The sequence below is a fragment of the Mustela putorius genome, unplaced genomic scaffold (genome assembly GCF_011764305.1).
Source record: "Mustela putorius furo isolate JIRA1106 unplaced genomic scaffold, ASM1176430v1.1 tig00000281_pilon_pilon_pilon, whole genome shotgun sequence".
Taxonomy (NCBI): domain Eukaryota; kingdom Metazoa; phylum Chordata; class Mammalia; order Carnivora; family Mustelidae; genus Mustela; species Mustela putorius.
In genome coordinates, this window is record NW_025421343.1 from 3,803,080 (window position 1) to 3,828,202 (window position 25,123).

The 25,123-nt window shown below is 42.6% G+C and overlaps 1 protein-coding gene across 2 annotated transcripts in view; it reads left to right on the forward strand.

Moving 5' to 3' along the window:
• The first annotated feature begins 4,206 nt into the window (after nucleotides 1-4,206).
• The window catches only part of DGUOK (deoxyguanosine kinase), a 28,846-nt gene continuing 7,929 nt past the window's right edge, over nucleotides 4,207-25,123 (forward strand). Inside the window, exons 1-3 of one of the 2 annotated variants that reach the window (XM_004742214.3) lie at nucleotides 4,207-4,415; nucleotides 15,266-15,378; nucleotides 23,950-24,137. In XM_004742214.3, the coding sequence (XP_004742271.1) occupies nucleotides 4,232-4,415; nucleotides 15,266-15,378; nucleotides 23,950-24,137 (485 nt within the window). In that variant the 5' untranslated portion in view covers nucleotides 4,207-4,231. The remainder of the gene's footprint in view (nucleotides 4,416-15,265; nucleotides 15,379-23,949; nucleotides 24,138-25,123) is intronic. The other variant, XM_004742215.3, reaches the window with a different exon arrangement.

The window sequence follows — 25,123 nt, forward strand, 5'->3', positions numbered from 1 at the left end:
ACTCTTACTGTATTAACCTTGTTTCCCTTTCCTTGAACATGAGTAAGAATGAGGGCTAGATGATGCTTGGTGGCAGGTAAAGAAACAAGAACTTTCAGAGGTGGAAGTCCTTGTACTCAAGGGCAACACACAGAACAGGACCGGAAGGGGAAACACAAGGTTTATAGCCTGTGACATAAGAGTGATTCAAGCACAATGCTTGAATTTGGGTGGTGGAAGGTCATAATGGGCTTGAGATCTCTATGAGGCCCTTTGTTATTGAGGATTAGGCTGTATTTTGCCTCAAAACTAACCAAGAAAGGAGCAGCAGCCTTAGGAACAATTTTTTTCTTTACCTCCTCTCCTCCTCCCTCTTCTTTTTCTTCTTCCCACCCCATCTTGTTCTTGTTCTCCTTTTCCCCTTCTTCCTCTCCTCCTCCTCCTCCTCCTCCTTCTCTCTCTCGGTCTCTTTCTCTCTTGTTATTTGTTCCCCACTCCCTGCCCTTAGTCAATTCTGTTAAAATGTCACAAGTATTTACTGAATTTTGGGCATCTGTTATTACTGGGTAAGGCCACATGGGACTTATGCATCCAGCAAAGATGATTCCTGCCCATCAAAGTATCATTGCATAAAAGGGGGGGCACATATACGACAATGATTTGAGGTGAAATAGAAGCACCCATAAAGTACGACAAGAAAACAAAGGGTAGGGGCACCTGGGTGGCTCAGTGGGTTAAAGCCTCTGCCTTTGGCTCAGGTCATGATCTCAGGATCCTGGGATCGAGCCCCACATCGGGCTCTCTGCTCAGTGGGGAACTTGCTTCCCCCTCTCTCTTTTCCATGCCTCTCTGCCCACTTGTGATCTCTCTCTGTCAAATAAATAAATTTTTAAAAAAGAACAAGGGTAATAATAATAGCATTGGTTGAGTGCTTATACTATGCAAGGCCCTAGGTTAAGAGCTTTCCATGGACTTCCTCACCATAACCCTATTAGCAGGTACTAGTACCATTCACATTTTATAGCTAGTTTATGAGTTAATGTGTTCAACCCAGCTAGTTAATAGCAGAACTAGATTCCCACTTTTGCTTGGTGTACCTTCACTATCTCTACCTACTCACGTCCCATCCTTGATACTCCTGAGGAGATCCCACTTGGCTGTGAACCTTCCCAGACACATCTATTTGGAAACAGTCGAAGTACACAGACCTCAACATCAAAACAAGCTTCTTCTGCCATCCCTGCACTTGCCCTCCGAGGAGGGCTGGAGAAGCATGTTTTACAAAACTCCCTAGTGGGGCACCTGGGTGGCTCAGTGGGTTAAGCCGCTGCCTTCGGCTCGGGTCATGATCTCAGGGTCCTGGGATCGAGTCCTGCGTCCGGCTCTCTGCTCAGCAGGGAGCCTGCTTCCTCCTCTCTCTCTCTGCCTGCTTCTCTGCCTACTTGTGATCTCTCTCTGTCAAATAAATAAATAAAATATTAAAAAACAAACAAACAAACAAAAAACCTCCCTAGTGGACTTATGTCTAAGACAGTTTTCCCAAAAGCAGACCCTGAAGTGAGGATATGCAGGCAAGTGATTTAACAAAGTGCTTGCTGGGGAAAGCAGTGAGCAGAGTAGGAGACGCAGGACAAGAATGGAGAGGAAGCCCAGCAGGTAACCTCTCAGACAGAGTTCCACAGAAGATGGCTTACCTTGGTTCCCAGGCAGCTCTGGTGTAAAAGCTTGACTGGATGCAACTGGGCTTTTGCCCTGGCCTATCAGTAATTGGGGAAGGTGTACTCTGAGGGAAGGTAAAGTCCCAGGCTTTCCACAGGGACTGAGAAAAGGCTCCAGGAGGCCAAAAGGCAGTCTTGCAAAGAAGAGCTGCCGGCACTGGCTGTTGGGAGAGAAAGCATGGGGAGGAGGCCAGAGGGCAGCCACACACACACACACACACACACACACACACATGCACGCACACAGGGTGGGAGGAAATGTGGAGCACTAACAAATCCCTACTGTAGAGGGATGCATCAGAGTCTCCATGTGGGGGAAGGTGAGGAGGCTGACCTGTTGTTCCTCACCCTGCCCCCACCCAGTCTTGCCCCACTTCAAGAAGTGCTGTCCTTGGCACACCTGGGTGGCTCAGTTTGTTAAGTGACTGCCTTTGGCTCAGGTCATGATCTTGGAGTCCCGGGATGGAGTCCCACATCGGGCTCCCAGCTCCACTGGGAGTCTGCTTCTCCCCCTCTCATTCTCTCTCTCTCTCTAAGTAAATATCTTAAAAAAAAAAAAAAAAGAAAGAAAGAAAGAAAGAAATGCTGCCCTTGAAGTCATCATTGGAAGTCAGGTCATATGCTGATAGTGAGGAGGACATGGGTGCATTACAGTGGTCTGAGGAGAGAGGAAGTACACCAGAGAGTCAATTTAAGATAAACAGCAGTAATGTTCCGGGAACTTAGTGTCAAGCTGAAGGCAGCCATTACTGATTATGGAAAGCACATTGGATGGTAGCTGTGTGACAGGAGGTTAGTGCTGCTTGTGGGTTGTATTTCTGAACCCTCATTGCCAGCTCTCAGGAGCCCACACCCTTAACTACTCCTTAAATGTCCCTGATGGCAGAAAAGGCAGAGAGGCTTTCCCAGTGCCAAGAGCCTTTCTCAAACTTTTTTGGATGAATATTTTCCAAGTCTGAGTTTACATAATAAGAAATGTAGGCAGTATTTTGACATGGAGGTGGCTGTGACAGTGGGAGCAGAGGATGGGACAGATTTTAACTGTTCCACTATCCATTGGTGCTCCATCCAGGTTATCCTAAATAAATCTATAACATATAACATATTTTTAAAATGTGTTTAATATATGAACATCATTTCAACCATCCCATATAAACATCAGTATAAGAAGAAAGTCTTGGGGCGCCTGGGTGGCTCAGTGGGTTGGGCCGCTGGCTCAGTGGGTTGGGCCGCTGCCTCCGGCTTGGGTCATGATCTCAGGGTCCTGGAATCGAGTCCCGCATCGGGCTCTCTGCTCAGCAGGGAGCCTGCTTCCTCCTCTCTCTGCCTGCCTCTCTGCCTACTTGTGAACTTTCTCTGTCAAATAAATAAATAAATAAATAAAATATTTAAAAAAAAAAGAAGAAGAATAAGAAAGTCTTGTACTTTTTATGCAAGACTGGTGTCCCAGCCACGGACCCCTCCCCAACCCCTTGCGATTACCTCCCGGTTTCCTAAAACCTCCCACCTCTAAGAGTGCTGCCTGAAGGCCGGTTTAACTGTTGGACTCTTGCTTTGACTCTTCTGGTTTCAGCGGTGGGAGGTGGAAATACCCTCTGACATTTCATCAAGCGTTGGTTCTGAGGTCATTACGACAATGGGGTGTGGCAGGACAAAGCTAGTCAGAGCCTCACCTGGGGGCAACAGTTCAGAACCGTCCCTGCCTCTCCTCAGAGCACAGCTCTCCACCCACCGCAGGACTCCAGTTTTAAACAGCTGCGAGTCTCTACCCGGGTTCTGCTCAGCCTTAGAGACAAATCCCATTCGGAATCCCCACCGCCCCAAGCCAGCCCGGCTCCTCACCCCCGCCGTTGTTCACGCCCACAGAACCTAATCTATCCGTTTTAAACGAGTTCCACTCAGACCCTGAGCCTCCACCCACTTCAGCCTAATGGGATTTTGGGCTACTATGCAAATCGACCGGGCGAACGCTTATTTATTCATTCAAAAAGACAAACTGGGAGGTGGAATGTACCGAACTAATTTGATTAATTCGATAATGTGCCAACATTGTATTGCTCGTCATGGTGAGCGGGAAAGTTAATTTGTGTACATTGTGTAATTTGTGTACAGATTGTGTCATTTTCCTACTCGAAATAGTCCAGTTGCTACCCATATTCGAATAAAAGGCAGACAACAGACACCTGGAAAAGCCTCGTTTGCAATTACAGTTACTTTGATTTGTCTTTAGCTATGACTTATCGTAAAGTTACACAAAATACAAAGGTGATGAGATTGGTGAGTTTATGTCTCTTTTACCACGTTACCTGTTCGGCAAACACCGAGCAGCTAAGCCGCCAGATGCAATTACTAATTCTCCCGCACCCCACCCGGCACCGGAGGTCTTTCCACCTAGCTTCGCTCCTGCACAAACTTCGCGAGAACAGAGCCGCCCCTTTGGCCCCACCCCCAGCCTGCTCTACCACTTCTTGCCTGGCGATCTCCTGACGTCATAGGCGCGCCCGAGCGCTGGAACGGCTGTACGGAGGGCGGAAATGCTCGCGGCGGAAGTGGTAGCTGCGCAAGTGGTGGGTGGAATGACTGCGGGCCGGCTCTTTCGAAGGCTGTTGCGAGCACCTTCCAGCTCCATGGTTCGGAGCGCAGTCCGTGGCGTGTGCCCCTCCAGGGGCTTGCACGCGGAATGCGGGCCTCGAAGGCTCTCCATCGAAGGAAATATTGGTAAGGGCCGGAAAGTGGCTGCTAGCTTGAGAAGCTGAGCAAGGGAGCTGGGCCCAGACCCCCCTTACCCGCAGTCTTATGCCACGGGGCCTTTCCCCTCCTAGAGAGGCCTTTGCTTCTTTGATTTTTAGGATGTCAGGCCTCAGTACTCTTCCACTGCCACGGAGTTTGTAGATAGGACAAGAATTCTACCAGCTTGTTCTGATAGAAATGGATGCGACAAGGAGCAGGGTGTAATTTCTTTGTTCGCCTAAGATAGGGTTACCAGATTTAGTGGGGGTGGGGGTGTGCTCATTTAAAATAGGATTTCAGATAACGAATACAGTTTTAGTGTATGTCCTACGCAGTACTGGGGACATACACTAGGGAAAAAAAATTACTACTTATCTACAGTTATAATTTAACTGGCGTGCTGCATTTTCTCTGGCAGACCTACCCTAAGAGTTCCTAAAATTCGTTCAGTACCACTTACACTAATTTTACCGTGTCTCTTTTCTAGTCCCATATAATTTCTTAACGTTTTTCTTGGAAGAAAGTCACTTTTTAAACTTAAAACACGTAGAGACCCAGTATCTTAAATAAAAAATAATCATAAAACGAGATGAAAGCCAAACACTTCAGTTCACTGTTACTAAATTCTGACTTGATGCTTCTAATAGCTAAGATGCTGAGCCCTAAGAAGATTAGCAGGTGTTGAGTATTGAAGACATTCTAGCAGCAAATTGAGAATTTCTCATTTTATTCATTCAACAAATAACCGTTTGAGTAACTTCTGTATGCTGGCACTGTTCTTGGCCCTGAGGATACAGCACCAAACGGAACAAATAAAAAATCTCTGCTCTCTCGGGACTCTAGTAGCGATAAATAATAAACAATATAAATTAAGTAAACAGTGTATTAGGTAGTAATGAATGTGATGGAGAAAACTCAAGGATGAGCAATTGAGGGAGATGGCAGTTTTAGATACGGTAGTCATGACAGGCCTTACTGAGAGGGTGACATTGGAACAAAAACCAGAAGAAAATGAGGGAATGAAACCATGTAGGTAACCAGGAGAAGAATCTCCGAGGCAGAGGAAAGACCGAGTGCAAAAGGCCATAAGGCGGACAGTGTGTTCAGGGAACAGGAGGAAAGCTATTGTGGTTGGAGCAGAGTGAGCAAGGGGGAGAATGGAAGGACGTGAGGTGAGAAGGTAGGGAATAGCTGAATTGTCTAGGCCTTTAGTCCATGGTGGATTTAAATTATGAAAAGATGACTGTGGCTGATATGTTGAAAGTCGAAGGTGTCGGAAGGTTACTGCAATGATGAGTTGCCATGAATTGGAGCAGGGTGGTAACAGTACTGCAAAGAGGCAAATTGGATTCCAGTTACATTTTAAGGCAGACTGGGTTTGATGTCAGATGTGTGGAATGTGAGATCAAGACATCATTTTGGCCTGAACAACTCGAAGAACGGGAGTTCCAAATGTTCTTAAATGGAGAAACATGGGAAGAACAGACTGGGTCGGCCGATGGTTGCAGGGGTCTATCTTTAGGCATATTAGGTTTTTATGTGCTTATTAGATATCTAAGTGGACATGTTGAAGAGACAGTTGGATGTTTAAGTCTGGAGTTCAGAGTCTCCCTGCATTGTAGGTATAAATCTAGATAGTATTTGAAGCCAGGAGACCTTGTGTGTTGATGGAAAGGACTAAGCTATGGGGCACCCAAATGTTCAAGAAGTTGGGGAAGGAACCAGGCAAAAGAGACTGAGAAGGAATGACTACTGAGCTCAGAGCAAACCCAAAAGAGAATGGTATCTTGGAAGCCAAATGAAGAAGGTGTTCAGGGGTGGGAATGTTCAACTGTGTAATGCTGTTTAAGTAACAGAGCTTTTTGGTGAACTTGAGAAGAACAGTTTTTAGGGCCTGTAAGGATGAAATGTCTGATCAGGGTAGGGTCAGGGAAAATGGGAGGTGAGGAACTGGAGATAGTGGATTAAGACAACTGGAAGTTTTCTTAGAAAGGGGAGGTATGGGGTGGTAGCTGAAATGGGGAGGGTTTGTGGGGGTTTCAGATTTCTCTTTTTGTAAAAGGAATTAGGTCATGTTTGTAAGCTAGTGGAAATGGTCTAGTTGGGGGGGGGAATTGGTGAAGCAGGAGATAGAATATAATTACTGGAGTGATTTTAGTAAGCAGGAAGGAGTGGAATCTATTGCTGAAGTGGAGAGAGGTTGGCTTAAGTTAGGAGCGCTCTCTCTCCCTAGTAACTGTGAATGGCAACAGAAATGAGTATGACTTGAGTAGGCGTGGTGGGAACTTGGGGAAGGTCTTTTGGCTGTTTTCTCAGCGAAATAGGAGGAAGGCTCAACTAAGCAACATGAGTGTGAAGAGAGAGAAAAGACATGAATTAGTCTAGTGAGTGAGCAAGAGAAATGTAGAGCTGCCAGTTAGCATTAAGGATCCACTTGGACTTAGTGGTCCTGAATTTAAAGTGAGAATAATCATCACATCTGTTTTTTGTGTTTCTCCAGCCAAATCAGAAACCTCAAAAAGACTGAGAAGGGAGGGTCCTGCTCCCTGCCTCATGGTGTTAAAGATGTCCGTTAGGAAGCATGCCTCTAAAGGAAGCTCTGTTCTGAGAGAACAGAGAGTACCAAAGTACTTCACACAATAAGTACTTGGACAGACCATCAGGCAAAGTTTGAGCTCCCTCTCCCAATTTTCCTGACCTTTGCTCTTAACCTTTCTAAATGGGTCTACTTATTCCTTGCTTTCACTCGGATCAGGACTTATTGAGTACCTGCTATGAAGGTAGACTCCCATGTGGTACAGTTCCTGTCCTTTAAGGAGCTCACAGCCAGGTGGAGGACTTCTCAACATAATTCCTGTACCATGTGATGAGTGCCATGATTGTTTGGGCATAGGACCTCAGAATCCCTGGGGTAGGAATTCCCAAGGGGGAGATGAGGCAGGAATGCTCCAGGTACAGGAAGTCACATTTGTCAAGGCAAAGCCTGAAGAGACATGCAGTTTTAAGAACAGGAGTGTGCCTGGAGGGCAGGATGAGTGGCCGGAAGGGTAGACTTGCCAGATGCTGAACAGCCTCTGCAGCAGGCTGTGCCAAGAGTTTGTTGTGTAGATTGTGAGGGGCTACTGAAGACTTGAGGCTGGCGTGTGCCTAGGTCAAATTCATTTTACAAAAGAAATTAGCCAGAGGGGATGAACAGAAAGCATGCACTTTCTTTGTACATCTTGTTTGCTGCAGTACCCATAGTGCCGTGCATCCATCATGTGGCGTGAATGAGCAGGAATAGAATTTGGCTGTCGTAGTAGTTGAGAGTGTGGGAAAATGCAGGCCTGGACAGAGGGAATGGAAGGACAGAGAAGAATGGTGTTTTGAGAGGGATTTTGGAAGTGGGATTGACAGAACTAGGTGGCCACTTGGAGGTGAGGGATAGAGGCATAGAGGAAGACAGTGAGATTGTAGTTTGGACATGGAAAACTGAGGATGGAAATAAAGGAAGTGGTCTGGGGAGGTAAGACATAGAGATAGATGTTCAGAGGTAGATTAGGACATGTGCCTGAGATCGAGAGATGGGACCAAGATTTCAGATAATGGAAGTTGTGGATTGTGGGGGTGGTTGTTGGAGCCTTGGAAGTGCGTGCACTTGCCCAAGGGAAGTGTGACTAATGGCAAGTGGACTGGGGGCCCCTAAGCTGGCTGTGTCTTGTTTTACCTCCTACTGCTGTCCATCACCCCACACACCGTGATGACTGTCCTCAGGCAGAATTAGTCACTGCCTCCTCTGTGTGCTCTCATAACATTTTGTACCCACAGCAGCTGCAGCGCTTGAGTTCTGTGGGGATTATTTGCACATTCAACACCTTCCCCGGGTTGGCCACTTGGGTCTTGCTCATCTTTGCATCACCAGCACCTAAGCCCCTGCCTGACCCATTGTATTCTTTCAGTGTTTGCCAGATGCCTGGCTCTTGTGCTGATACCATGTGGAAGTTAGTCACTGGTGCCCACGGAACGAATATTTTAAACTGCTTTACAATCAAGTCAGGAGTGATCTTGTTCTCTAATCACAGGTGGTGTCCCCAAACAAATCAGTACCCCTCCAGGACACCTGAAAACGGGAAGGTAAACCCCTGTCCTGACTGAAGTTAGATATGTCTAGAGGGGATTTTCTTGTTCTTGTGCTGCCCCAAGTTCTGTTGATCTGATCCTCTGAGACCACAACACGGAAGGAAAAGGGTCAGTGAAGTAGCACCCAGTGGCGCCCAATATGTGTTAGGAAACCGTTTGCCAAGTGTGATTGAAAATCAAAAGTTTGGTGCCCAGAATCCCTTAAGATCTAAGAACTAAAACACTTAGTCCATCTTCTAAGTGTATTCATGGCTACAGTGAGTATTATTGCCTCCCCAGACCAGTTACTTTATAATTATAGACCTCAGGCGAAGAAAGGATTGCTGTATGAGATACTGGCAGTGAGTCATCTCAGACCATTCTCACTTTGATTTTCAAAGACCCAACCGAAAAAGAAGAACTTTCTCACTGTTACAGTCTAGAGACTTGTACATAAAGCAGAGGAAAGAGCTTTTCTAATAGCATGTTCCGTATGTTCTAATGTCACTAATGTGCATCTGTTGCTTTTATTGCGTATAAACAATTGGGCAAAGAATTCGAGGGGAAAAAAGGCCTATTATAAATGTTGTATACTGGAGTCTTGTTTGGAGTCTATATTGTTTCCGAGATTTCACCTCATTCCACCCATCTCCATTCCTGCTATCTGGTTAGATACGCAGGATGCAAAGGGAACAAGTCCGTGTGTGTCTTCAGAAAGCAAGTGGGGAGAGTGACAGGTCACAGGTAATTACAAAGTAATACCTTGGTAAAGTCAGAGCAGGCAGTGGTTCGCTCTGCCTCCCGGGTGAGGTGGAGCTGGAGAGAGTTCCAGAAGGCTTCCCTGAGAAGGGGACAGTGAAAGGATGAATCACGCAGTGGGCAAAGTGGGGGTGGGGAGGGGTTCCAGGTCAGTGAGGGTCTCATGCTGAACAAGAGGGGCCTGGACTGTCTGCTGTTGTTAAGCATAGTTCCCATGGGAAAGACAATAAGAGGAATCAGAGCAAAAAGGGTATTAAGTTTCTTTTTAAGTCTGTAGAGTGATTTTTTTTTTTTTAAAGATTCTATTTATTTATCTGACAGAGAGAAATCACAAGCAGGCAGAGAGGCAGGCAGAGAGAGGAGGAAGCAGGCTCCCTGCTGAGCAGAGAGCCGGACGCGGGACTCGATCCCAGGACCCTGAGATCATGACCTGAGTCGAAGGCAGCGGCTCAACCCACTGAGCCACCCAGGCGCCCCTGTAGAGTGATTTTTGTTAAGTTTGCCCAGAATGCTTTTGGGCTCACAGCCTTTCTGATCCTGGGTACTTTGTTTTGCAGGTGGAGTATAAGCTCTTTGAACGTAGGGTCTCCGCCTAGTTCATCACTGTAGTTACAGTACCTAGTCAGTGAGTGAGTGAGTGAGTGGATGGATACAGCATCAAACGTAGTGCCTGAAATACAGGCTTTAAATGTTCTTTGGAAGACTTTTTTTGTTTAAGATAGTTGTATATTTACTGCCTTAGTTTGCTTTTTGGTACAAGGTTTCAGAATTGGATTTTTGCCCGTATTTTAAATTTTGTTCAGGAGAGGAACATGCCTAGGGGTATGTTTGAGAGGCTTTCTTAAAATACAACTGTATTACATTGAAAGTAATACATTCTTCAGGCTGTTCCATCAAATACTATCTAATTGCTAGATTTTAGCAGAATATAGCAATTGCAGGTATCATCGTTTGTAGAAGAATTTGTGGAGGGAAAACAGTCATGACTTAGCAAAGGATGGAAATTAGCAACAGAATTCTTTGATGCAGCTTGTGGAATGACAGCCCTGGTACTAATAAAAATCAACATGTTGAGGGCGCCTGGGTGGCTCAGTGGGTTAAGCCACTGCCTTCAGCTCAGGTCATGATCTCAGGGTCCTGGGATCGAGTCCCGCATCGGGCTCTCTGCTCGGCGGGGAGCCTGCTTCCTCCTCTCTCTCTGCCTGCCTCTCTGCCTACTTGTGACCTCTGTCAAATAAATAAATAAAATCTTAAAAAAAAAAAATCAACATGTTGAACTAATATACCCTATTCCTACCCTTTTCCAAGTCGTGGCACACATAATAAAGTTCAGTAATAGCTAAGGTCTGAAAGGAAGGTTTGATTCTGAGATCTGATACCTCCCAGATCTCATGATATTAAAAAGTATATTCAGAGATAACAGTGAACCTGGGATCTAACTAAATGGTGATAATGATATCATAAGAGGCTGGTGTTTTGCACAGAAACCAGACAAAGGAAGGGCTTTGTCTTGTTTGCCCAGTGTTGTATAAAGAGGAGTGGCTTTTGGTGGACATGAGTCCACCAAAGTCCATCAAGTCCAGTGGACATGAGTGTTCTGTTCCCTAGGAGGAAGCCAGTGTAGCAGGAAAGAAGCAGAGACCACTCTTAGAAAGCCCCTGGGAACACTCTAAAACATATGTCTTAAAAAACAGAACAGGGTCATGGCTGAGTGGCCCAGTCAGTTAAGCATCTGCCTTCAGCTCGGGTCATGAAACCAGGATCCTGGGATCAAGCCTCATATCAGGCTCCCTGGTCAGTGGGGAGTCTGCTTCTCCCTCTCCCTTTTGCCACTCCCCCCCCCCCGCTTGTGCTCTCTCTCTGTCAAATAAATAAATAAAATCATCAAAAGCAAAACAAAAAAATGGGTGTCTGAGTGGCTCAGATAGTTAAGTGTGTGACTCTTGATTTTGGCTCAGGTCATGATTTCAGGGTTGTTAGACTGAGCCCTGTATTGGGCTCCACATTCAGTGGGGAGTCAGCTTGAGATTCTCTCTCTCCCTTTCCCTCTGCTCCTCCCTGCTTCAAATAAGTAGATAAATCTTTTAAAAAACACAACAACAGTCAAAACTCAAGCAGGAAGAAAAAACCTATGCTTAGGTATTATAGCACTAAAAACTGTTACGCCGTGTGTGATTTTAATATGAATATATAACTTTGAATTACCTTTTAAAATTATTCCATATTTGTGGCTGGTGCCTGGCACAGCTGAGTTCCTTTGGAACAGCTTAAGAAATACTGCCCTATGGCAAATGACCCAGGCTCTCTGAGCTCTTAGGACCTGCCACCATCATTTACTGTCATTCTTTGCTGAAACTGGCTTCTGATTACTAAACTGGCTTTCCAGAAGCTTTTGAATGGGCAGTGGGGTGCAGGGAAGGAGTATTGCCCTGGTGTAATTGTTCCAGTAATTGGATCTGTGTATTTCCCATTACATCAAATTTGTTGGCATTCCGGGTTTTGTGTGTTTAAAAGGCGTGAGTCGGTTTCTCAGAGTCCTGACTGCCCTTAGATGAACTAATAGTGTCTGATCTCAGAGGTGAAGCTGGCACTCCCTAACCCTCAGGGCCCTTCTTTTTTGATCTGCAGTAGTTTCTTAGATTGTTTTTAACTTTTAAAAAGTGTAATTCTAACAGTCATTCAATCTCAGCAATCTCAATTGCCTTAATATTTCCCTGTTAATTAAAATAACATTTTAGGGGCGCCTGGGTGCTCAGTGTTTAAGTGTCTGCCTTCGGCTTGGGTCATGATCCCAGGGTCCTGGGGTCAAGCCCCACTTCGGGTTCCCTGCTCGGCGGGAAGCCTGCTTCTCCCTCTCCCACTCCCCCTGCTTGTTCCCTCTCTCACTGTCTCTCTCTCTCTGTGTCAAATAAATAAAATTTAAAAAAAAAAACGCCAACTTTTTGGCTGGTAGGCAGGGACCATGTTTTAGTTTTAATCAGCAACCTACAATCTAAATTTTGCCTGTTTGTGCCAAATATTTTAAAGTAGGGGCTACTCAGAGCAGGCAGGCATCTGATAATATATAAACTGAACCAATTTGTAATTCCTGTCAATCTTTTAGGTTCTTCATGACAAGCCTGTAGGCTTTTAGTCAGTACTCTGGTATGTGGTTTTAGAACCCATATATTTTTTTTAAAAAACCACCTCTGTTGATTTTGATCAGATTGCTCTGGATAGCAGCCTCAAATAGAAGTATGTGTTCTTGAGGCATACTTATAAATGAAGATTCCTAGGTTCCAACACCAAAGAGTCAGCCAGATCCTGTTAAGAAACCAAAATTAAGACCCAAGAAGCAATCAAAACACTTAAAGGCTATAAACATGTCCTAAGCAGTTAATAGATACTGTTTGATTCAATTGCCCAGTGTGGTGGGAATTCCGTGTGTGCTAGAGACATTCTAAACTTCATGGAAGAGGTGGGGCCTTAGGCTTGGTAGGGGGAAGGGATTCAGACACAGGCCAGGAAGAGCAGGGGAAGGCATTTATGCACTGAAGTGTGGGAAGAGCAGAGGCGGGCGGATGTGCAGAGGCACACATGGGCCGGGTGGAGGTGGAACTGAGAGATGAGCATGACTGTACAGCACACAGAGATTCGTGTTGTTTGTTCTTACCCTGTGTTGTTCAGACAGGAGCTGGAGTGCTGTGTAATCAATGGCACCTTATGGATGTGTGGGCTCTTCTGAGACATCCCTTCATTCCTAATCAGTAGCCATGAGTGGCTGATAGAATTGACTTGAAGGGTGCCTTCCTTCCTCCTTTTGGTTCCATTTGGGTTCCTCCTCAGGGTAGAACTTGGTTTGAGAAGATCATCTCTCATAGAAGGGATTGATCTCCAAACATACCCTTGTCATTTTTTTGATTTTTAACAAACATCAGTATCAGAGGGAACTGAAATAGTAGTGTATTAAGTGTTTTTTTTTCAGTTAGGTCATTGTGCTGGGCTCTGGTTCCACCCTGTGTGGCCTAGAGGAGCCCCCTGTTCTAACTGGAGAAAGAGAATTACAATTGCAGTGATGAGTTGTTACCCAGGAAGCCAGGTCAACTATAAAGGATGATAAGCTGACCCAGCTCAGAGGCATCAGGTTCTGGAAAAGCTTTATACAGGAAGCACATCTGAGCAAAATCTTGGAGACTGAGTAGGGGTTGACCAGGTGAGGAGAGGAGGTGCTCCAGGAAATGAGAATGCATTGGCAAAATCACATCTGTGAGAAAGAACAAGGCATGATCGGAATTGCAAAGAGTTTGGTCGGCAGGAGCTCAGGGTGCCTGAAAGAAGCTGAGGCCAGGAAGGTACATGCAGGGGCCAGATCTTGCTGTGTCTCACAGACCATGCTAAAGGACTGGATTTTTGTGAAGGCAATAGGGAACTGTCAGAGGGTTTTAAGCAATGTTATTTTGTGTTCACTGTGGCTGCAGTATGAATGATGGATTAAAGAGGGCAAAGCCAGAGTCAGGCAAGAGATGAGAGCCCGATCCTGAGCTTGGAGGTGGGAATGGAGAGAAAAGGACAGATGGGGAAAATTTAGAAGGCAGGTGCAAAAGAATTTGGTGGCTACTGGACATTTGGCAGAGGAGGGAGAAGTTCTGACAGGGAGCGGTGCTGCTGCCATCCCCTGAGGTCTGGGTATGGGAGGACGTTCACTCTGCTGGGGACGATGATGGCTTCATTCATGTAGGGAGCAGATTGACTCTGAGGTGTTTGTGGGACATCCAAGCGGAGGTGTCTGGAGAGCCCGTGGATAGTGATCTCGAGGCAGGAAGGTAATGGGCCAGACATTGGTGTGAACGGGAAGAGATAATTTGTTGTACTAGCTTGGTTTCATCTCCAAAATATTTCTCAAAGCAACCACTACTTTCCACCTCCTCTGCAATCCCTTGGTTCAGGCTGCTATTATCTTTTAATTGGTTTGCCTACTTCTGTGTCAGTCTATTCTTACACAGATGGCAGAGTGATCTTTTAAAAACGAGATGGAATCTTACCATTTCCCTGCTTAACATCCATTGCCACTGACTTCCCATTGCCCTTAGAATAGATTCAAACTTCTTACCACGCTATGAGGTCGTGCCCGATCTGGCGTGGCCTTCCTCCCTACCCCTACACATGTCTGGAGCCACTCTTCTCCCTCATTTGACCATGCCTCTTCTAGGCCCAGGCTCTTCTTCAGTCTCATCCTACACCAGGTTCTTTCTCTTTCCCCTGCCTTTGTTTATGGGGTTCCCTCTGCCTAGATGACCCTTCCCCCACACCTGTCCTGCTTACCTCCTCACCTTTCAGATCTTACCTCAGACAGCATTTTCTTCAGAGGAACCTTCTCTGGTCTCCTGAGCTGTGTTAGAGCCATTCTGCGTTTTTCTTTCCTGTCACTTATGTTTGTTATTAGTTACTCCGTGAACATATCTCCCATACAAGCTCTGTGAGGGCAGAACCCTACGATGGTTTGTTTGCCATCATACTCCCAGTGCCAGACAGTCCTGAGCCTGGAGTAAGCACCACTCCAGGAAATACTGGTTAGGTTTGTTGAATGAATGAGGGTCCTAATCTCAATTTTTCTTTGCTGAAGAACTTGCAGTTTTTACGCTGTCACAGAATAGGTATGATTCAAGCCTTACAATTTAAGTAGCCGATTTCCTCTATTGTGGGTAGTCCTATTACATTTCCAACTGTCATTACATACCTTGCCTCTGGGAGGTTAGGGCATTACCACTGCAAGTCAGATCTTAAGGGTCTTTTTCCTCCCCTTTCCCCCCTGTATTCATTATGGGACCCGTCACCGTGGCCTGCCCCATCCTGAGTAGGACACAGATACAGGACTGAGGGTTGAAACTGGGAAAACTGGTACTTGTTGCCTTCAGCTGGGCCACCGTGCCTGAGTTTCATCGTAGCCGCCTCCTGCAGCCCTGATGTGGCAAGGGTCCCGACACATGCTGTTTGCATTGCAGCCGTGGGAAAGTCCACCTTTGTGAAGTTACTCACGAAAACTTACCCCGAGTGGCACATAGCTCCAGAGCCTGTAGCGACATGGCAGAGTGTCCAGGCTGCTGGCACCCGAAAAGTAAGTTTTCAGTTGTGGTGGGTAGTTGGCTGGCACGAGTGAATAAACTCATTGTAATAATCTCATTTGCTCAAAGTAGGTGAAACAGCCCAGTTTGAGTCTCTTTTTTTTAAATCATTTCATTCCAGAAAGCAGACCACATGTGCCAGAGAGGATATGACTTGTTTTGAATATGTTTAGTTTTGATTTTTGTGGTTTTTACATGTCTACATAAGTGACTGCCTCTGTTCTTTGTGGTTTCCCAAAGTATGTCCAGCCGTCCTGGCTTTGTCATTCCTACCCTTGAGTGTATTACTGAAGCTGACCTTCGGGATTAAGAGCTAATTATAGTGATTTTTTAACTTATTTATGAAGTGTTAGAAAATTGGAAGGGCCATCTTGTCACAGTCTGAGTCAGTGCAGAAATACTAGCTAACACTTATAAAGCATGAACTATGCCACATGCTGTGCCAAGCGGTGCACATTTCACTTCTGCCTCATGGCACAGGACCTAGTGTCGGGCCTGCTGCTTTGGGAGGGGCCATGGCATTGGTTTCAACACCAGCCATATCCACGTGAGTAGGGAAGGACCAGTCTGGACGTGAACCTTAGGGGTAGCTGCGGGAGTTATTTCCCTACGCTCCTCCCGCAGCCTCCAAGAACATTTCACTGAGTAGCTCATTCTGGTTTTTAACAAAACTCTAATTGTTAAGAGAGTTCTTGTACGAGCCACTTTGCATCCCTGTGACACTGAGTCATTGGTTCAAGTTCTGCTTCCTGAGTTTCTAACTTCTCTACATGACAACCCTTCATAGAGTTGAAGGTAATTCATGATTTGTTTGCTCTTTCTCCTCGTGTCTTCTTTCAGACCAAACACCATTTCACCCCAGACTGGTCCTCATTCTGAAGTCACTTTGTCTAGGCGATAAGCTCCAGTTGGTTAGTTTTGCACTTAGACTAAGAGTAGTGCTCTGAATGGTAGAGAATATCATAGAACTTGTTCTCAGTGGCATTTTTCTGTTATTCCAGCTCAACATTGTGTTACCTCTTTTGGGAGGCAAATCATGCTTGTTGTGGACCTATGTTTTTTTAAATTGTCTCTGTGTGTGTATGTATGTGTTTGTGAAGTTAATTTTCCATTTAGAAAATAAATTACATATCTTTCTCTAAGGATGCCACAGGTCACCTGTTATGGGGATTTGAAAATAAGTCCACAGATTGTTTGTTGAACTTTCCTTTAAGAGGTAGACCCTAATTCTGTCCTTGAGTGTGGGCTGGATGTAGCGCCTTGCTTCTGATGAAGAAAATGTAGCAGGAATAACAGTGGGACTTGTTAGAGTAGGCCAAAAGAGACATTGTATCTTCTACCTCTTTCTGTCTTGATCACTTTTGGCTCTGGGGATGCCAGCTGCCATGTCATGAAGCATCCTTATCTGTGAAGAGGCCCGTGAAGCAAGAGATCGAGTCCTCCTGCCAACAGCAATGTGAGTGAGTCTTCTTGGAAGTGGATCTTTTGGCCCCAGTCAAGTCTTCAGATGATTGGCCTCAGCCAACATCCCGACTGCAACTTCGTGAAAAACCCTGAGGCAGAACCTGCCAGCTAAGCTGTGTCCCGATTCCTCACCCATAGAAACTGAGATAATGAACCCAAGCCACCAAACTTGGGTACAATTTGTTATGCAACAGTAGATACCTAATATTCACGTAGTTCCGGTATTCAGAGGTAAAGAGTTTAATGTTTTTGTTCTTTTAGATTTCTTTCTACTTAGGAGAAAAAATATATATTTACCTACACCTATATGAATGTCTAAAACATATATACATTTACTTTTTTTAAACAAAAATTGTAATTGTTACCTGCATGGCGTTTGATGTACAAGATCTAACATCCATAGTAATTTTAATGATTGCAGTGTATTGCATAATATGATCCTTTAATTAATGTAATCGATATATTTAATTTAATTAATATATGTTATATATAGCAATTTCTTCCTGTTAGAAGCAATGTTACAATGATGAATATCCTTGTAGCTACATCTTTTTTCTTGTTAAGAGCTAAATTTTGTGTCCTTTTATATTTTAAGAAAATCTGTGGTTGGAATTTTAGTGTCCAAAAATTACACATCTTGTTGATTGTTGACACCTGCTATAGTTTACATAGTTTTCCTTCAGAAAAGTTGTACCACTTTCCCCATACTTTTGGCAACACTGGGTGTTGCTGTTTTTCATTGTGCTAACATGAGGGGCAAGAAAGCCGTTATTTTGTTTTACATTTCTTTGATTACCAATGGATTCAACACCTTTTTTATACTTATCAGCCATTTATTAGTATTCTTTAGTGAATTGCCTATTCAGACCTCTTGCTTCCCTCCCCCACGATCTTCAAATTTTTTAATGGCTTTATAAAAACTCATTGTATGTTAAGTATCTTAACTCTTTGTCACATATTGCTGATCCTTTCCCCAGTTTGTCACTTTTCTTTTCTCTCTCTATATGATGTATTTTGCAGTATAATACATTTAAGTTTTTATGTAGTCAAATATGTCTTTTTCTTCATAATCACTGCCTTTGATGTCTTAGAAAGACTCACAATCCAAAATTATAAAAACATGCACCTGCATTTCTTTCTCATGCTTTTATGGCTTTATTTTGCTCTTTATGTGACTTTAAAAGTTACAGGAGGCTGATTTTCCCCAAGTCATTATTTTCATTTTGTAGTAGTAGTTTTGTTTTATTTTATTCCTGAGTGGTTATTTAATTCTTATTATGGTGACTGGGATCTGTTTTCCCATCATCTTTTTCAAACTGGTTATTATTGTTTTAAAGGAAAGCAGTTAATTGTTTAGGAAAGCAGTTAATTGTTGTGTTTGTCTTGTAATATTATTATTATTATTATTATTATTATTGCTTTATTTGCTTGAGGTTTCAGAAAATAATAGTTTTCCCTGAATACTTATCATTTGTAAGAGTTTTCCAATAGCTATACTTCACTTCTATTTTCTTGTTTTCTTTTATTGGATAGAAGTTCCAGAGCAATACTAACTTGAATAGCACTTATGGTAGTCAGCCTTAACTTGTTCTGTCTTTAATGAAACTACCTCTAATGTATCAATATTAAGTTTTGTGATTGTTAGTCGTTTCAGTAGATCATGTGGAGGAAGTACTCTTATAATTATTAGGACAGGAACTGTTTTCCTTGGGATCAGATAATGAATTTTCATCAAAAGCTTTTTAGTATCTAGTAAGGTAACCACAGGGTTTTTCTTTTTTTAATCTCTTAGTATTAGTAGATTTGATAATGGTGCCATCTGTACATGCTAGAATGAACGAACCCTTTTGATCATGGTACATTAGCCCATTAATTTGCTAATAGATTGTTTGAAATTTTGCATGTATATTTATATATTTAATTGGTATTGCTATTTTTGACAGGTTTTACCATTGGGTTTATAAAATGAATTGGGAAGTTTTATACTGTTTTAGTGTAGGAATTATTTATTCTTTGAAGGAGGGATAGAATTTTTTTTTTTTTTAAAGATTTTATTTATTTATTTGAGAGAGGGAGAGAGAGCATGAGAAGGGAGAAGCAGACTCCCTAAGGAGCTGGGAGCCTGATGTGGGACTTGATCCCAGAACTCCAGGATCGTGACCTGAGCTGAAGGCAGTGGCTTAACCAACTGAGCCACCCAGGCATCCCAGAAATTTTTTTTTTAAATAGTATGGATTCACTGCTCTTTGGGTGGAATAGTTAGTGGACAGCTGTTTCTTCCTCAGCTATTCAGGGTTTGCAGGTTTTGTTTTGTTTTGTTTTTTATCCTCTTGAATCAATTTTGATAACCCTTGTTTTCTTAGAAAATTTCCCTTCTATTGAGATTTTCAAATTTAATAGTATAAAAGTAGTACCTATATTTTTTTATGCTTCAATCCAGAATGACTGTGTTTTTTGTCTAATGTTACTTGTTTGTGTTAATATTTGGGGAGGGCTAGATTTGATAGATGATTGTCTCCTTTCTTTTTAAAAGACCCAGTTAATGGGTTTTATTAATTTTGTGGAGATTTGTATTCTAATTCATTAATTTTGGACTTTAAATTTACTCATTTCTTTCTAAGAACTTCTGTGTATTTTTAATGATTAGTTTGTGTACTTTTCTTTTTTCTTTCCTTAATAATAAAAGCATTTGCAGCTGAAAATTTTCTTCATGGAATAAGCTTTGGCTTTGTCTTTTAGAGTTTGACATACAAGATCTCAGTTTGATGTACAAGAAATACCAAATCTGTAATTGCAGTTTTTGATTTGTTTTGTAGTTTTTTAATTTATTCTTTGCCCTAGAATGAATTATTTTTAAAGTATTTTACATTTTCTGGGTAGATTTTGTATAGGTTTTTTTTACTCAAGTTTATTTTGTTATGGTTAGACAACATGGCTTTTGCAGTTTCTAATTGGGGGAACTTACTGAGGTCTTCTTCATGGCTTATGTATGATTGAATTTTATATATGATCAATTTTGGTAAATGTGCCATGAACTTTTGAGAAGAATATGTACTATCTCCAAGGTATGGAGTTTGATGTGACATATATTATAGATTCTAAGATGCCACTGATTGTAAGACACATAATCAATTTAATAATACTTCTAAGGCATAATTAAAATGTCTGTTAAAGTTTAACTTAAGGGGCGCCTGGGTGGCTCAGTTGTTGGGCCTCTGCCTTCAGCTCAGGTCATGATCCCAGGGTCCTGGGTTCAAGCCCTACATCGGGTTCCCTGCTTGGCGGGAAGCCTGCTTCTCCTTCTCCCATTCCCTCTGCTTGTGTTCCCTTTCCAGCTGTGTTTCTCTCTGTCAAAGAAATAAAATCTTAAAAAAAAAAAAAGTTTAATTTAAACATTGTAAGATGTACATCGATTTCAGGTATGTGAAAAATAATAATGACTTAATAATAACAATTTAAAATAAGCTCTCATTTTGGGGTCTACTTTTTATATTAAATTCTGAGAAAAGTGTGGTAAGGTTTGTGCTTTTATTTTGTCCATTTCTCCTTGTATTTTTAATTGGCTCTGCCCTTACATTTCTATATTTCAGAAATTTATTATTGCATGCAAAAAGGTTCGCAACTCCTTTTTGTAGTCTTTTTTGGTTTATTAGTATAAAAAAACCCTCTTATAGCATTTAATGCTTTTTCAAAATAGCATTTTGCCACATCTGCTTTCTTTTTATTTGACTCTGTTTGGTGGATTTTGCTGCCCTTTATCCTTAAGTAATACATGTCATCTTGTTTTAGGTATTTTTCTCATGGGATTTTTAGTTTTTACCCAATGTTAGGGTTTGCCTTTCCTGGAAATATTTCTCTTTTATTATAATTATGCTCAACTTATTTCTGTCACCTTATTTTGTGCTTTCGTCTCCTTTTTTTCCCCTTTTTGCTATATTTAATATTTTCTTTCATTTTTCTCCCCTTTATTCATATGGGAAACTTACTGTTTTTATCCTAACAGGGGAAACATGTAAATTAAAAATGCGCATGTGTAGACCTATCTTTAAATGTTAATGGAGTATCTGTTACAGAGAAAAGAAGCCAAAACAGAATTCTTTCTGTTACTTTTTTATTACCTTCTTTGCCAGGTATATTGAAATTATCTGAAATTTTGTAGATCCAGAATGCTTTTACTTTGTGAAATTTCTCTATTAACAATAGAAATGTGGCTTTCAGTTTCACAGCTACATAAGTAATGGTTTCTCAGTTACACCCATACTTACTTAACTCTGTTCTACTGGTTGATCACTGACCACTGTTTTTCCCTTACCACATCTTCCCATTTCTTAATTTTTTCAGTTGGTCGAAGTATATTTTAGAGGATTTTTTTCAAAAAGGGCATGTGGGTGGTATCATTTCAGTGATTGCTTGTCTAAAAAAGTCTTCCTTTTGCTCTGGAATGTAAAAGGTGGTTTCTGTTGTAGGGAAGCATTATATAGTTCTGATCTTTTTTTTTTTTTTTTTAAATAAATAATTCATGTGATTTCCCCAGCATTAGGTTTTTGTTTTGTTTTTATGAATTGTCAGTATTTTGGCAGGATACATCCAGTTTGGGTTTCTTGGGTGCCGATGTGTGTGTTTATGAAAGCTGTATATATAATCTTTTCTGGTACTCTGAATTTTTCTGGTGGAAAGTCTTGTGTCTCAGAGATTTTCTTTAATTTTTTTCTTTTGTTTTAGCTTTTCTATCAGATCAATTCTTTCTTACTATAATTTCTTGTTTTAAACTTTTTCTTGAATACCTAGAGATACTACATGGTTCTATCAGTGATTCTCAGAGATGATGAAATTTGATGAGAAGGAGACACACCCCTCATGAGTAATGGTCTTCCTGTGCTCATTTCTTGTTGGGGATGGCATTTCCCCTCTCTGTATCGGACTCTTGTCTCATGAGAAGGAAAATCGTTTCCTTAGGTAGCTTTGTCTGAGCTATGGGTACTGTCGAGTTGTGGGTCATTTTAGCTCTTGTTTGAAAAGTTGTTTGATATAAAATTATGTTAATCACTGTGAGGTGGAACACAAGTGACATTACATCTTGATATATCTTTCCAGAGGAAAAAAAAGAAAGGCAAAAAATACCCTAGCATGATACTACAGTGTACATTGGATCTCCTCCTTCTAACCTGTATGTCTTCATTTGTGTCATAATTTTCTGGGTGGTTTTCCCTCTCTTAGTTTAAGGAAAATTTCTTGAGCTGATGTTCTGTATGACATTGACTAATTAGGTTTACTGCAGTATACAATCTGCTAGTTACTGTCTTCATAGGGTGTTTTGTTTTGGCAATTGCATTTTTTCTCCTCTAAGAATGTTTTTTTCATATTATTCCTGTTTTTATGACAGACTGTTCTTATCAATGTAGCAGTCTTTTGAATCTCATTGAGATTTTTCTGTTTTGTTTTGTTTTGTTTTGTTTCTGGCAACAGCTCTGTCTCTTAAGGGGCTGCTTGTCCTGAGCAGAGGCATTGGTTTTCTCCCTTTGAATTGCTGAATATTACTATATCCAGTCATTGTCCCTCTCTCTGCTTATGTATTTGAAGGGATGTTTACATTTGTTCTGTAGCTGAGATGGGTTCTTTCAGAAATTGTGTAGTCCCTGTACAGTTTTTTGTTCCAGAACAGTCTCCCTTGGGTAGCCCAGAGGCCACTGATGGACTAGCTCCCACCCAGTCAACCTAGTACATCTGTACACATAGCCCCTCACTCTCTTCACTGGGCTTCATGCAGTCTCTAACCATGCTGCACCCCACGGGCACTCTGCTATCTCTAGTGATACCATCAGAGACTCATATGGATTCAGATTTGTCCACCTGCCTCTACTTCCAACTCTTAACCACCAGTTATTTGTGAGACTGCTGGTCTGTGTTTGTGGGTTAGAGGACTGGAAGGAGGGAGAACATGCTATGATCCATTCTGCTCTCCCTGCGTTGCTCCCAGTGAAGCCTTTCAAAGGGCTGGAATCCTTTTTCGGAATCTGTGGTTGATACTTAGGCAAACTGGACCATTTGTGGTTATCTAACCTGTTCCCCCTCCTCTCTTTTTTTCCACCCCAGAGGTGCTCTTAGTCCCCGATTCTGTCTATGGGAATTTCATGTGTCCTTACTTCCCAGCTTGTCTTTATCTGGAGAAGCATTAGACTGAAGTTAGAGGAAGCCAGGTTTGAGTCCCTGTTCTGCACTTACTCACCTTGAAACCTTGGACAAGTTACTTAACCTTTCTGAGTGTATTTGACCCTCTCGAGAAAATGAGCATGACAGCAGTGCCCTCTTCATGAAGCTGTTTTGAAGATTAAATGACATAACAGCACAATGAACATGGAAAATAAATCTTAGTTTTGTTTTCTCTACCCTTTACAGCCTTGAGCCTGTGTAGCGCCTCATCCACGGGGGCCTTCAGTTAATGGAGGTGAATGAATTCACTTTTGTGCTGGGTCAGTGGCAGAGTCCAGGGCTCCCAAGTATCTCACGCATGCTCCCGCCTGCATATGCTGAGGAAGTGGGTCTTCAAATACTTTTCATAACGTCTCCAGAATGGAGGAGGAAGGTTGCGTTTGTTTTAATCCCTTCTATGTGTGAGAGAGAAAATTCTGTTCTGGTTGGTTAGTTGGATTTTCAGATAATCCGTTACTTTCTTGTCTGGGTTGAAGTTTTGTAAAGAAATAGCCACAGATGGAAGTTCAAAAGATAGGCCACATAGTGTTATAATGGGAAGATTCGATTCCAAGTAGTCTTAGGTGGTTGTTGGTTAGCTCCTGGTCAGACAGACTCCACAAACCGGTCAATGAATGTGCTAATTGTTTGGTGGTTCTTCCTCTGCTCTTCTCTGGTATGTTGAAGATGGCATGTCCTCTCCTCTCAAACTCTTGTTTTATCGGGTAGGAAATCTCTTCCTCGATTAAATAGCTTTGACTCAACTGGGGGATAGGATTTTATCTTTTTAGGAGAAGGAAACTTTTGTTATTGCTTCCCTCACTGATTATTAGACCATGGCGGTGGGGAGTAAACACCATGAGGTATATAAACCTTCTAGGAAATTCTCCTCTTTTCTAATTTCCCTCTAGGCCTTCACTGCCCAGAGTCTTGGAAACTTGCTGGATATGATGTACCAGGAGCCAGCACGATGGTCCTACACATTCCAGACGTTTTCTTTTATGAGCCGCCTGAAAGTACAGCTGGAGCCCTTTCCTGAGAAACTGTTACAGGCCAAGAAGGCGGTACAGGTCTTCGAGAGGTCTGTGTACAGTGACAGGTAAGACCCCGAGCCCTTCACTGGTCATAAGCCCCATGCTCAGCGCTGCGTGTTTTCCTTTCCTGCTCCCCTGTGGTTATTGATAATTGTACTTTTTCATTGCCCGTTTACTCCTGAAGATGCTAAGTTGATTACCCATTTACTTCCAAATTAGACAAACTAGTTCTACTTCTTAGTGTTCCCATAAATCCTCCTAGAGGGAAAAAAGAAGGGTACACTCACTTGGAAGTGTCATATACATTTTTTCTAACATTATCTCAAAACCAAGCAAGATACGTAGAACAAGTCCTGTGGGCTACATATTCCTTCTCTACCCTAAGAGAGAGTTTACTCTTTTTTTTTTTTTTTTAAGATTTTATTTATTTGACAGAGATCACAAGTAGGCAGAGAGGCAGGCAGAGAGAAGGGGAAGCAGGCTCCCTGTTGAGCAGAGAGCCTGATGCGGGGCTCAATCCCAGGACCCTGGGATCGTGACCTGAGCTGAAGGCAGAAGCTTTAACCCACTGAGCCACCCAGGTGCCCCGAGAGTTTACTCTTTACAAAAGCTAAATATGTGAATTATAAGTAGTTGAGCTATAGATGTGAGTTCTTTTACAGTTGTTGGGTACACTACTGCATGTTTTTCTCTCCAGTTTCCCAGGCCATGCCTCTTAGACTAGGAAGATGAATTACATATAACCTTCCTGGTTACCTGGAAACAATTCACCATGGGTTTTTTGATTTAGCCCTTTAGTGAAGTAGGCATGTGAAAGACCCCTCAGAAAAAGAAATACTTCGTTGAGAAGTTACAAGATCTTAACGTTTTCTTGTAAAGGAAGAGATGGGAATTGATTTTTGCTATAGGCAGCTGCACATTCTGAATATTTTCTTCAGGGGGGCATTTTTGAGATAGAAAGGACAATCCATTATATATTCTAATTGTGATAGTAATTTAGACCTTTTGCCTTCTTTAAAAAATTCATTCATTCTTTCCTTTGCTCAGCAGA